The 14,888-nt window shown below is 38.9% G+C and overlaps 1 protein-coding gene across 1 annotated transcript in view; it reads right to left on the bottom strand.

Moving 5' to 3' along the window:
• The window catches only part of LOC310931940 (copine-9-like), a gene marked incomplete at both ends in the record, with an annotated part of 81,512 nt that overhangs the window by 38,086 nt on the left and 28,538 nt on the right, over positions 1–14,888 (bottom strand). Inside the window, 3 exons of the mRNA XM_083895186.1 lie at positions 8,237–8,313; positions 10,482–10,521; positions 12,361–12,464. Coding sequence (XP_083751312.1) covers positions 8,237–8,313; positions 10,482–10,521; positions 12,361–12,464 — 221 coding nt within the window. The remainder of the gene's footprint in view (positions 1–8,236; positions 8,314–10,481; positions 10,522–12,360; positions 12,465–14,888) is intronic.

The raw sequence follows: 14,888 nt of genomic DNA on the forward strand, positions 1-14,888 counted from the left end.
AAGGATCCAAGTTCCTTGTTCAGTGTGAATGTGCAATGACAATAAAAATAGGATATTCTATTGTCTTTTTGTCTTTTTGTATTGTGTCACATGTATGTGTTTAGTATGCATATTTAATTTAATAAACAAAATATACAAAAGTGGATTCTTAAATTAATTTCAAAATGAATATATTGTTAAAAAAGTATTTCTAGTTTGATGTCATTCGTATCTATGCAGCTTTGTTCACTACAGTCCACACTGGCAGTATTGGATTTTATATTTTTGTTAAGGATTAATGTGATGTTGCCTGTAGTAGTTTTGGGGCCAAGTGTCAAGTGTTTGTTTTCTACAAACTCTTGACAAGTGTGTGCCTTCAGTTATTCTGTAAGAAGTGTTGCAAGTCGACGTGGACGTGGATTGGAATGCACTCAGAACAGTTTCAGAATAATTTTCATAATATTTGCATGACTTTTTAAGCACATCCATTGTAGATTTTAGACAAGCAGAGTCAAAATTCATAGACACCATGGTGACTTTACGCTCCTGAGATTCTTACATTCATTTCACCATGACTTTAAATGTTTGCGGCTAAAGGTCGGGGGGAAAACACGAAACACTACTTGTTCTTATGATGTAATGTCAGACCATGTCTGTAGGCAGAAGTGAATGGCCAATTACTCATGAGGGTATGTGTGGTGTGGGGGAAGACGGTGAGACAATGTCAGACAATGCCGCAAGCACTTATCTTAAAGCACGGTGAGTCAGTGATAAAGACTGGCACTTCCAATCGAGAGTCTAGCCTGTATAAAACCGGGAGGGGAAAGAAACTTCCCAAGGAAGAAAACCTTGTTGACTAATTCATGAGCGACGGTGAAAGCGCTGCAAGGCTGACCACCAGCTGCAGGAATCCACTGCAGCAGTGAAGATGGGCTAAACAACTGAGCAATGTACTATTTTCACTTGTCAGTTTTGCTCATTCAAAGTGTTGGTTTGTGTCTCAGGGAATATATGCTGCAGACACAAGTGGTTGATTTTGCCTCATCTCCACATCTACGTACATAGTCTGGGGCAACCGAGCCATTTTGGCCAACTTCAGAATCTCCTAAAAAAGGGAACCAATAACAAACCCCTGGTCCACCAAAGAGCAACTGTCTCGCGATTTGGCTGTTGCTAACTTGCTCCACGGAGCTCCACAAGGCAATAGTCTTTAGATGTCATTACTAGATAGCCATTGCTCCTAAAAAAAAAACTACAAGCAAGTTTGTTACTTGTTTTTCGTTGTTCCGCATTCATCATCCAGATCATTGATGTGATTGTTTGCAGGTCATCTCTTTCAACTACATCCGTTGGCCACGGCTCTTGAAAGTGGGAGGTGACTACACCCTTTCCAGACTCAAACGCATTCTGGCGTGGTAACGTCCACCATTTTGTAACGAGAAAAGCCACCACGTGGATATTCCTCATAAATTACTTGGGGTGTACCATTCATACGAACTGAAATAAATGGAGATTATTTTGCTGTTTTTGAACTGTAATTCAGGGAGATTGTCTCAAATCTTTCTTAGAATTGAGGACAGAGAAGCAAATATACCCATCTTCAGATAATGTCCAAAGTTATTTATGTTTGCCACGTTGTCAGTACAGCTCATGTTCAAACCGATTGCTTTGACACTCCATGAAGTTCCTTTTCCTGCTCATGTCCATGTTTTATAATCTTTCCTGAACATCACTGACCCCCTAAGCAATATTGATTAAATCTGAAATCCTATAACATATATGGAATGTTGCATATTATGACCAATATATATTCTGTAAATAAAGTAATCAGTCGTTTATGACTAATCAAATTCAATTGCTGAATTGGCATGACCTAGATTTGTTACATCCTCAAGGACTAAGTACAAAGTCACAGATTTGGTGGTACTAGAGGCAACATTGAATAGGTAGAACTATTCAATTAATTCCCCATGAAAGAAAAATAATGGCAAGTTAATTGTTTGCAATTGTTGCCAAAAGTTTTTAGGACTGTATGTTTTGGTTTTTGTTAGTGTGAAAACTGCAGGCGATCCCAATAATACTCCCAATTACACATCCTGCCCTCTGACACTTTGTGCTGACAGTGACCGGTGTCTCACAGCACAAACAAGACAGGTATAATTTCATGACACACAACATAACCCTACCAGCAGCTGGATGATTTTCTCCATTATCCACCATATCAGTCTTAATCTGGCCACATATTGGCCTCGTTTTTTTCTACAATCTTCAAATGATTAATTTGCCCCTTTTTTTAGATTGTCAGTGTTTCATATACAGAGAAAATCATACATTATAGAGATTTATTTGTGTGGGTATATCACAGATTATCTTCCTCCAGAAAAATATGAATTAATTCCAATTTAAAAATACCTCTGGTACATATGCCGTCATACTGCATGGGTGTCAATATAATGCACCCTGCTGATTTTTTTTTTTTCCTTTTTTAAAGGGTATATTCTGGATTGTACTGCCTCGGCAACTAGCCCCCACGGTTACCATAGCAACACAGGTAAGTGGAAAGGAGTGCTTAGTTCGCCACGCAGCATGAAGCCCGTTTCTAAAACTGTTGACCTATAAAAATGTACACCCACCAACATGAGGAGGCTTCCGGAACTATACAGGTTCTTGTGGGCTCCCTTTATTGTGTATGTGTGTGGGTGTACGGTTGTATTGGTTACATCTTAAACACTGACCTTGTCAGGACCAGAAGTCCTCATGGAGACCCAAAACTGGTAATGAGGCAGATCATCATTTCTTGGGAACTAGTTAAGGCTAAGATTTTTATTGTGGTTAGGTTAAGGTTAGGGTAGTATTAATTGGATATGGTTAAGTATAATGCTTTGTTTAGGTGGTCAAAATGGATTTAACTCAATGCAGAGTCCCAGGATGAACAGGTGACAGCAAATGTCCATACAAATCTCAATTAACATGCATACACATGGGTATTTTTACTGCTTAGTGTTATATTCTCATTAGTGTCGCCTCCTTGGGAGCTTTTTTGGTCTATGGACTTTTTCAGTTGTGTTAAGACATTAACGGTATATTATGGATGTTAGGGACACCTAACAATGTTTTTATTTAATTTGTTTCAGTCAGGCAGTCTCATTGAAATCAAGATGTCTTATACAAGACAGGTCTGAGAACAAATAATTATTATAAAACACAGACACATAAAACACCTGGGGTTGTAAAAACCTGTAAAAGTCTAACACGTAACAGTTTGGAGCTCAATCCACTTAAATAATACATAATAGAAAGTGGTTCTGCCAACATTGGTACATGCAAGACCTCCAAGGTTAGCTGGTTTTAACAAGCTTACTTATGGCTTTATAAATGAAAAGTATGAGATGCTTATTCCTCCTTAAATGCAATGAATGGAAGACAAGGTTTTACATGTGTGCAAAGACAGAGTCTTCTAAATGACATCGATCTGTATCGATGACTGCAGTTCGGAAAACCAACACTGTCTTTCTCTGTCTCTTCCCTCGGTCTTGCAACAAACTTTTCCTCCCTTCCTCTCCTCTCTATTCTGTAGAGTAGTCTGTCACCCTTCACATTCATCCTTTTCACTCTCCATCTCCCCTTTATCCACATCCCCCCCTCACCACCCCCGGGCTTTGCTCTGTCTGATCTATCAGAGGCTCCAGACAGCTGTCTATTCCCTGCAGGCAGCCATCAGAGACACTGACCATATGGGAGGAATAGTGATTGCATTCTGTTGGTTTTGTCCTTTTCATTTCCATCCCTTGTGCCAAATTCTTCTTGTATAGCCGCTGCCTTACCCCCCCCCCCCATTCTTTTTATTCTACTTTTCGTTAAATCTACCAGGCTGTCAAAAACTGCTCAGGCCTCTAGTGGAGCAATGAGGGAGGGAAGGAGGGTGGGAAGGAGGGAGCGTGGGTGGAGAAGAAGTAGGTATTTTCTTGACAAAACCACGGACACCAGGCGTATCCAGAAATCATTAGGGAATAATGTGACAGTTACATATCTCTGCTGTATTGTCTGGCTCACAGCAGCTTGTATGGGGCTGTTTCAATTTAGAGCAAGTGTTTTTGAGGGGAACCAAGGACACCTTCATGATTATTGTTTTTTTGTTTGTTGTTGAATAATTAAGATTAAAAAGGGTTGATTGATGGGATTAAGGGAAATCTTCAAAGGCTTGTTTGATACTAGTCATTGCTTTATTTCAGGTATACTTTTATAGCTGATCGAGAATCGAGTATCTTCAGAGATTAACTCTGAGTCAGGTGGCTATTTTAATGTAAAGGCATAGCTCCAAATTCAGAGCTGTATTACCCAGCTCATTCTATAGAGTCTCGCAGGTCTACACTGTTCATCTACATTGGCCCAGACTAAAGTGCTGTTATTACAGCTTTAATCAACGCTATTTTGAGCAGATGTGTTTGGCAGCAGTGAGACCAAGAGCTACAGTGAGTATGTACTGACACTAATATTTCAGATGGGCGGAAACGCAACCACAAAAAGATTAAGATAATATGCTAGGCGTAAGGAAATAATAATAGTAAAAAAAATGCAACTTTACAATGTAATAAGTCCATGTTTATATGGTTTATATCGTAGTTTTGTAGTAGAGGCTATAGTTTTTTTTTTTATGTTGCATTAATATTGTATGTAACAATGATTTATGTTGGTCTCCAAAATGTAAATTGTTTGGTTGATGCTTTGCTTTCCATGTCCAATGTCATTATGTGACGTCAACAGGACATGCAGATTACACTTTTTCTTCATGGAGCACAGACTAACGATTTTGAAACAACTGTTGCAAAACTTTGTGCAAAAAGCAAACATCATTTCACAAGTTTCCACATTTTGATTTTAAAATTTAAATTCCAAAGGACCTTTTTTTCTCGTTGCAGTCATACTGTAAAGTGATGGATAGATCAGGCTTTCATTAACACAGTGATAGAGAATATACCTCGTGTCCACGTCTTTAAGCTCCTTTATCCCCAAATTGATGTCAGAATGAATCATTTTTTAAAATGTCTTCAAACAGGGGTCTTATTGTTTGTACTCTTTCGTCATTTTTTTCTCTTCAAGGTGAATTCCATTAATGGATAAAATGAAAAGATGATTAATCATATAGCACCTCTGGCAGGATTGTGATGAGTGTGAGTTATTGCCAACGTCTTCAAAAGTAAATTTAATTATAAAGGGGAAGACAAATTATAGCTAAACTCTGAGTTGTGCAGACGTGATGGCTTGGACATCTTCATCCTTCTGATGCAGCTCCAAATGGTGTGTGTGTGTTTGTGTGTGTGTGTGTGCGTGCGTGCGTGTGTGTGTGTGCGTGTGCGTTTGGTGAGGCATTGTTGGTTTTCATTGTTGGCATCACATTCACTTTATGTTCAAATGATGCCAAAATACTTTGTTGCTCTTGCAGCATTGTGGCATTTGGGCTCAAAGTGAACCACAGCTGGTTGTTTGTTTGGTCTGTGGGAGCACGATAAGCTTTCTCAAACATGTAAATGTTGCTAATGGCAGGATAGAGTTGCATATAATCCTGCTCTCAGTCGACTGGACTCTTTACTGAGTTCAGCTTCAGACACGTATCAGGCAGTGACTGGTGCAGGACTATAAAAAAACAATTTCTTATGGGAATAGTTGTTGCTGTTGGTTGAGCTAAACCTCCAAGAGCAATGCCAAAGGCGCTTTAGTGACGGCAAATTGGCTAAGTGGAAACCTAGAACAGCAACCTTAAATTGTGGCACAAGTACGAGTATAATAGGAACAGCAAATGAGTTGAGTGAGAAAGTAAACTTTCAGAATTCAACAAGTATCAATAAGAGAAAAGAAACTTCTCAAGGTCACCAGGTTAAGCACTTGTCTATGCTAGTGGTATGCCTCATAACCTTTATGGATATCCAGACTAAATTACTTGATGTAGATTTCTACACATATATTATTTAATTCCTCTTCTACTGCCACCGACAGGTCATGTTTTTTTATTTACCCAATCAAATAGTTCAAATGCTGCTTCAAATTGTGAAAAAAAAATCCTTCCTAAATGATGTAGGCTATTAGTTTGGTAATCCTCGAGAGGTTTATTTATTGTCTTAAATAAAACGACTCAATGACTTTTGAATGGGTGGCCATAAATGTCACACATTAATTTCTCCCCAGTCTACACTGTAATAACTTAAGAGGAACTCTTGATATTTCAATTGGCAATGGCGATATATTAAAAACATTGTTTTGTGAAGAGAATAGAGCTGGCAAAAATCATTTAATCAACTGGCTGAATTGAACAAAAAATAACTGATTTATCAAAGTGAGTTACTTTTTTAAACAAGAGGGCCGAACATTGTGAGAAACAGTTGGTGCATCAATGTTTTTTTTGGAAAATTGACAAATTAAAACGAACACCAACTTTTCATTTCGATGCATGGCCTTGTTTCCTTTGTAATCAGTTGAATCAACTGAAAGATGAGCCAAATTTCTCTTACTAGCTCGAGGTGGTGGCTCCATTGCAAGCTCAGAGTACTTGCTGTCCACAAGCTCGCACATTTCCACCCATTTCTATGTGGTGACGCTGCAGGTGGGATGCAGCTGCCAGCAGTTCACTCATTTCCATCCACCGCGGGAATCTTTGTTTGATCAGATTTCAGATCACCAGGTCGTTGCAGGAAACAAAAGCAAAACGCTCACATGCCTGTTTTGTGTTTGTGCTTTGTTATGAATGTCTTCTCCCACCTGGTGTAAACAAATTAGGCTCGATGCGATGATTCACGAAGAGGTTACAAATTTAACAGGAGAACGATGTCACCTTTGTGCAGTTGATATAATACTGCCTCTGATTCATATGCTGTCCAACAACGAGTGTTACTACTGCATTAGCACTCTAGGAGAGGAGAATTGTCTCCATGCACCATGTTTGATGAGCTCCACTGTGTATAGGCAGACAAAGGGCCATACATTGCTTCTGCAATAAAGTGGCTTCAGAGCTGGTCTGTGACCTGTCTGACCTCACTTCTCCTTCTGTCTCCCAGCATTCCCTTCTCTCCTTAGCGCACAGCATGTTATAGAAGGTAGCAGAGTTGCAACAAAAACACATTAGCGTTTCTAATTTAATATGAAAACAGAAGCAGATCTGCAATGTATTTCTGTGCCTTTTGTGTGACATAATAACAACTAAATACAACCTTGGCAACAAGAGCTTAGTAGGCAGTGAGGCTGAATTGGCCAAACATTCGGATATGTTTGGCCAGTCGGATATATTCGGGAAAGACTATACACACCTATTTCATTGGCGAGATGGTGAATATAATGTGGTTTCAAACACCATCCATCAATAAACATGGAACAAGAGACGGAGGAGGATTCATTTCAGTCTGCTCATGCAGCTGAAGAAATTATTTATGTGCATCATTATTATGATGAACAGGATTCAAAAGCTAAATGCACTATTGCCTCAAGAATGTACGCTTGGGCCAATCAGTCACATTGAAGGCTGGGTATTGATTAAACATTTTCAATATGGTATCGATACAGATTCCTGAACCATCATTTTTTTTGTTACCAATTTCATTTTAATCTGTTTTAACACAAAATGCTTTAGTTTTAAGCCTCCTCTTCCTCTTCTCCTTTGAGAAATTAACTCATCTGTGTTGAGAAATTAACTCCTCCAGACAACCAGCACTGTCAGATGTGGGTCAAAGAGCATGCTGTGTGCTCATTGGCTCACTGACGTTGATGAAATCACCTCCCCGGATACTGAAATTTGACATCAAATGACGACACATTTGCGATATCAGTCGACACAGAGGAACATCGGTCCGAATCACATAGGTATTGAAGTTTGATACCGAACCCAATTCACACTGTATTTCACATTTTCACACTCTGTTTGTATTTCATGTAAGTGAGATACCTTCAAGGGATTTACTGATGACATATGGATTATTCAGTTTTAAAAAAAAGATGCTGTGGAGATCACAGTGATATTGAACTTTGACCAAGGAAAAATCTAATCACATTTCAGTTCAAGTACAAGTGTGTTCCTAATGTAATGAAATGATATTCCCTGCAGGAGCCTCTGAGGGCGTTGCGTTCACAAGAATGGGATGAACAGACGGACAGCACATGAAAGCTTAATGCTTCAAGGGACAGCTGCTGCCACTGCTGCACAGGGGCATGAAAATGGCAGTCATTTCTCACTGACACAATGGAAAGGATGTTAGGAGGCTGTCAGACTTACGAGAGGTTCTTCTCCAGCCGTCCTCCTGTGGAGCCGATGATTTCTCCAAGGGTACAGAAGGTCTGGCCAAGAAAGTCCTTAGAGGGAAAAAAAGATAGAAAGGAGACAAATAATTGCATCAGAGAGCTAAGAGAGACTTCTGGTTTCACAACAGGCTCTTACAGATGGAAAACAACCAGAAAGACGACCTCTAGATTCAGTAATATTACCAGACATTCTTAAATTTAAGACACAGCTCAGGAAAACCAGCCCAATAGTTATGAACAATTCATAAATTTTTTTAGCTATAGAAGGCTGATTAGCAATTATGAAAGACAAAATCGACAGGGATAGTGGTAAAATGAATTAAGTGTCATTAAAGCAATATACTTTACTAAATATACAAACAGATATGGGTATATATTACTCCTGAACATGACTCGACCTTTTAAATTGTCATGTATTACATTAAAAAGATTAAGCCCTTGAAGTCCTAATGAGCTTCACTATGTAAGATTCTTTTTTAAAAGAGCTTGAAAAGATTGTGCTTAAGGCAAATGTTTTCATTCCTAATAGAAGAGAAGAAAATTATAAAAGGTTTTTTATTTCCCTTCAGTCATATTTTCATTGATAAACTGATGTTTTTACTGTGTGTATAATCAGCCCACACACTACAGAGATGTGGACATCAAAAAGCAAGGAGACGGCACGATAAAATCCCTGCACAGCAAGAATACCAGCGTTACATGTCACTGCTTTATTGTGTGTATGGGCGTGAGGTGAGCAGGTGTAGGTGCAAGACACACAAAAAACATGCACAATCTACTGAAGGGGACTGTGTCAAGCAACATCAACGTGTGTTTTTTTTGCTTTTAAAAACAAGTTGTGAAAGTTGCTTTACCTGAGTGAACGAAAATGTAGAAAGACAAAATGAAGAACAAGGCTATATGGTGGAAGCTTTCCAGGAGGGAGCTGGAGGTGTTTGTCCTTGATGAGATAAGTTGAGAAAAAAAATGTGAGAAAAACACAACAAAATTAAAGTGTATGAAATGTAGCAACGTCTCTTCAGGGACATGCTGATATATCAGAAACTTAAAAGTGAAATGAATGAAGTGTAATTGAAGGACTCAGGAGGGAAAACACAATCTGCACATAAACTACTCACCTTCTGTTCTCCCGCGTGATTCATTTTGTGAGGAAAAATGAAAAAAGTGTGTCAGTTTATGGATTTAAAGACTCACAAAAACTGCGCGATTGGTTTTATTCATTGTGTGGTTTGTGGCTTTTCAGAATGTTTTTGTCAAATCATGACCAAATTAGTTCACATCAGCTCTGCGTGACTCGTGTCTGTGGAGACATTCCTGCACACATGCAGTGACCCGCACAAAGGGGCAGTGGAAGCGGAAGAAGCACACAGCGCGAGTAAAAACTGATCCACACGAGAAGATCTCAAGAAATCTGACTTGATTTTAAAAATGTGTGAGATCAAAGACACGACAAACTTTGGAACTGATTTTCAATATTTAAATCCTGAGAAAGCACTAGACTGTGTGTGTGATGTTTTGTCGTGAGAAAACGCAAATAACTGAAGAAGATGAAGTCATTGCTGAGAAGACGGACTCAGCGTCTTGTACAAGTTACGGTTATAAACAAAAGTATGTACATCTATTTCCCGTCAACTTGCTCTGGTTGGTTATTGCAGGGTTCTACTTACACTCCAATCACTGTTCAGTCGTAAATATGTTTTATATTTATTTATTTGAAATCGGGAAGACTCCGATGCATCAGATAACCTTAAAATTGTGTCTGTTAACCTCTCACGCTACAGGATAATTGGGCCAGATAATTTGACCGAAATCTGGCCAATTAGTGTGGGGCAGACTTAAAGTGAGACAGTTTCATTTTAACAGAACTATGGCTGAAAAAAACTCTTTAGAAAAGTTTCAGAAGTGGTTTTAACTTTAACAATCATATTTAAATCTTGAACACAACTTACCAAAGTACTGGAGGGAAATCCTCTTTAGTTTAGTAAAGCAGACGGCTCAATTTCTGTCACTCATTGTGTGCATGTGCTGGGTCATAGAGTCTGTATTATTGTGGTAATTACTCAGAAAGAGGCTGCAGCATTTTAGTAATATTTGGAAGCCCACAGTGGATGATAGAAGTTCCAAACTAGATATTTAACAATATGAGTAACACTGACTATAGTGTGATAGATTTCTGAGTAAAAAAAAAACGTCATTCAAGTACCACATTATGTACTTACGTATTTGGAAATGTTGCAGCTTCTGGAGTCCACATTGTACCTGTGAGAAACACAGCGATGAGGACAGTGGGAGAACTTGTTCTAAAGTAATTCAGCACAACATGCACAGATCCCCTGATGGATATGTTGGCGGAACACATTACTGAATAACAGTGTAAAAGTTTTTAAGTTTATTTGCCTCAGTAATGACCTTTAGTTAAAAACTGCATAATTGCATTATTATTAGTTAGTTAAGATGCAGCGAGATCTTAGATGGAGTGTCCCCATATTCACTGATAATCCTGGACCTATGTTTAACAGGGCTAACCTAGCTGTTCAGTGAATACCTCTGACATGTAGACATGCGTCAATCTAAGTGTCTACTTAGTCTCACTTTCCATTCCAGTAGCGGCAATTTCTCGCCAGGAGCTCTTTGAGCGATGGCTTACATGCGTGGCAGTTGCTGGTCTTTGAAACAGTGGAAGCTAAATCCAGGTCCACTTATTTATACATAAATTCTGCAAACAAACAACTAGAACGAGGACACACGATAAAGTAAAACTGAAATGCTATAATTTATAATTTAGCTTTATTTACAGTGTATAAGTACAAACGAAAATGGTCTATATCGCCAAGCAAATAACACACAACGACCAGCGGCTCCGCTGTTGTGTATGTTTCTGCAACGCTGTCAAACAAAAACGGGTTCCGCATTTCAGACAGTTCCTCCAGTCTTCATGCAGAAGCCCAGACTCCACGCCCGACCACTGAGCTGAGCTTCTGTGGAAGTAATGTTTTTGCCGCATTTTTCCAATCACCGTCAAGCTCAGTGCAGTGAAAAAAACTATTCTGTTTTGTTCCATAGACAAATAGTTGAAGCTGATCTTCAAGTAGATTTATGCGGAGGCTGCTAGGGGAATACAAAAATCACGATGATCATGATTGGTCATCCGTGATAAACAGCTCATTCTGAACTAGCTCTAATCGTGTTCTAGCGAATGTTTAGTATTGAAAAATAAATAGTATAGTAGTATAGTATAGTACTATATAGTATAGTAGTTACAACAGTACATATTTGATGACATTTTAGGGGAAGCTGAGCTTGAGCAATAGCCACAGCATTGTTGTACACATTCCTAAACATAATAATAAAAATAATATGGTATATCACAAAGATGAGATGACGAAGTAAGCTTTGGAGCTGTTGAAAGACAAACATAACAATGAAAAGTAATGCACCCAGTAATGAATCGGCCTTCTTTTGTTGTGGAGTGATCTGCAGAACAATAATTGTAAGACTGTCATTTTGGGAAATTCCCTCATGCAATAGAAGAGAAGTAACTCCAAATATCATGGATAAAAACGATGATTATCTTTAGCAGTGCTGTTAGATACATATTTTGTAATCAAGGTAAATCAACTTTAGTCTCATAGTTAATGAACAGATGATAAACTTTAAATGCACTTACCCAATCCTGAGTAAAAAAAATTGAATATCTGCATTGACCAGAATGCCAGACTTCTTGAAATACACTTCCCATGTAAGCAACACTGACAATCATTGGCATACCATTTCAGATTTGTATTTATTTTTTTCAGAAACAAACACGTGGAAAAGTATTTGAACCAATGATTCTGATTTAAATCACATGGATTTTGGAACGAGTCAGTGTTTTAATCTCCTTTCATGGACATTTAAGAAAAGACCAGCTTGTTTAGTCTAATGGTGGACAATTAACTTTTCCCCAAAGTAAAGAGATTGGTTTTATTCAAATGTAATCAAGGGCATTGCTATCTTGGATTTGTTTGATTCAAATCCATGTGAGGACACCAGGAAGTATCAGTTTCAATTTAAATTCATGTTTACTCAGAAAAATTTAACAAAAAAATAAATACTTACACATCAAACCTTAGGTTCTGTTTCTCCTCAAAGAAGAAATCCAGGACAAACTTCCTGACAAAATCTGGATTGCGAGTGTTATCTATGACTTCTGTCCTGCCAAACTGCAAAAAAAACAAAAAAAAACCACACAAAAAAAACAGAAATAAGTGATAATTGGTGATAATAGGAGCACAGATTGAAAAATCCATACTTACTACGAAGCATTAAGTAATGGATTAGAGGAAGAAGTGAATAAACATTCATGGGATTGAGCAGCAATCCCTCATCACCTTATTGATTGGGATCACTAAAATAAAAATATGCACCACCACATTGAATCACACTGAGCCATGTGCTAAACTGTGAGTCCCCAAAGAAATCAGACGGCAACATTAAAGCAACATTATAGAGCCAGCATTCTACCCTGCCAGCCCACAGAGGTCCCAGCTCTAGCTTCTCTCCAGAGCCAGGCCATCTCTCCATCTCTCCCAACAATCACACCAGTAATCCCCCCAGTGGACTGCCAGCCTTGCCTCTGCGGCCTGTCTGACGACGAGGCGTAATGAGCTATTGATCTTGGCACAGCCTCAATACCTCGACTCGTGTCTTTAGTGCCCAGCGCACATAATCCATGCTATCAGCTGTGTCCCAAGCCTATCCATTACTGAGGCCTTGCACAACCTACCTGCTGTATCGACCCAAAGGGAAAATCCCATGATATTTCCTTGTGGTGTTTCTATTTCCAAGGCCGGAGTCTTTTGGTTTATAATCTCACTCAGGTGTGATTGGTTAATGGGTGCTGAGGCATTGTGAGTGAAGGCTACGGGATTGCTTTGTTGCTGGGGAAGATGTTTTTGGTCATAAACAACTAATGGTCCGTACATTTGGGTGTATACTGAGTGTAAAGGACGATAAAATGTCTCTATTAGAGATGCCTTGTACCACCAGTAACCACCTCTCGACCTACTTATTTGTTTCCCTCTCCCTCAGTAAACCCTTGTTATTTAACTGTTATTTTGGCCTTGAGCAGGTTTCTCTGTGAACCATGCATTTATGGTCTGATCCTAAGTAAATGTTCCTTCACAAAGACTCACAAAAAGAGGATTTGTCCTCACGCAACCACTGTTGTGTGAAATTTGCATTTCATTGTGTTTGGGTAAAGTAAATGGAGTTCAGATGGATTACCTTTGTGGTAATAAAAAAGCCTTACTGGTGTTTAATACAGAGCCACTGCAGATACTGATTGGTAAGGATATCTGAAAGTTTTTAGCCGGTAGCTGTTTGTGTCTGATGGTTTATTTAACGAGTAAACAATACAACATTTGGTGCATATGTAAGTAGTGTGAGTAGTAATTTGATAGTGTTAGCCCGGGGCTCGGCAACCCGTGGCTCCGGAGCCCCATGCAGCTCTTAAGCCCCTCTGCAGTGGCTCCCTGGAGCTTTGAAAAAAAAAAAAAATTTAAACAAATTACAGATTGAAATTACAGACAAAAGCCCCTTTTATTTTATTATTTTTCATTTATAGCTCAATAGAAAATAATTATTTGGACATTTCATTCAATGAATACAAGCCTGGCTATAACATTTAGTTCCTCCAAGCCCTCAAAGTCACAAAAAACTATTTTATTGATTTCAGTTAGGGCTGGGCGATATATCGAGAATTTAGCGTTATCGTAATTTACGACGATAATCTACGTCATTTTGTCCGTGTCGATATATATTCGATAATTTAAAAAAAAGAAAGAAAATAAAAGTCGTTTTTGGCCGTGTTTATGTTGGCAGGCTACCGGCATGTTCATGTCCCTTTAAGACACTCGGGTGTGTACAGCGTGTGTAGTCACGTGACTCCACGCCCTCTGTAACAAGCGAAAGAGACGGTGAGGAAAGACGAATCGGCAACCGCGGCGGGTGCGGTAGCAGTTTTGCCAACTTGCCGACTTTGTCACTAAATCTGATGACTTTTTGACTCCTCCTAGCGATTTTTTTTCAAAAGCGACTTGTGACAAATCTCCCGACTTTTGCTGTTATTGGAGACTTTTGTGGTGTTTGGAAACTCTTTTTTTTAATACGTGAGCAGTAAATGTACACGTACGTCCTCCCCACAGCAGGAGCTTGTTGTACCTGCTGCCACAGTCTAATTTACAACAATAACAGAGCCGCTGAGATCCAAATTAGGCGATGACCTCATCTAGCGTCTTTGAACTTATCGTTCATTTATCGTTATCGAGGTGAGCTGCTCAATATATTGTGATATTGATTTGAGGCCATAGCGCCCAGCTCTAATTTCAGTCATGCATGGGTGGTGCACACTTTCTTATTATTGGCAATGAGGCCGTATTGGAGGCAAGAAAAAGTAAAAAAGACTGTATCTGTGAATGAAAAAAAAATGCATTTGGGGTGTGTGGATAATTTGAAAACTGCTGTACTACTGTGATAAGTAGTAGTTCTCATCTTGCCAGATTGTGTGTGTGTTCAAACATTGTTGTCATAGCCCAAGGTATATGCTAACACAAACTCCTGGGAATCATCCTGAGAGCTGTATCTGG

The sequence above is a fragment of the Microchirus variegatus genome (assembly GCF_963457635.1).
Source record: "Microchirus variegatus genome assembly, chromosome: 9".
NCBI classification, from domain to species: Eukaryota; Metazoa; Chordata; class Actinopteri; order Pleuronectiformes; family Soleidae; genus Microchirus; species Microchirus variegatus.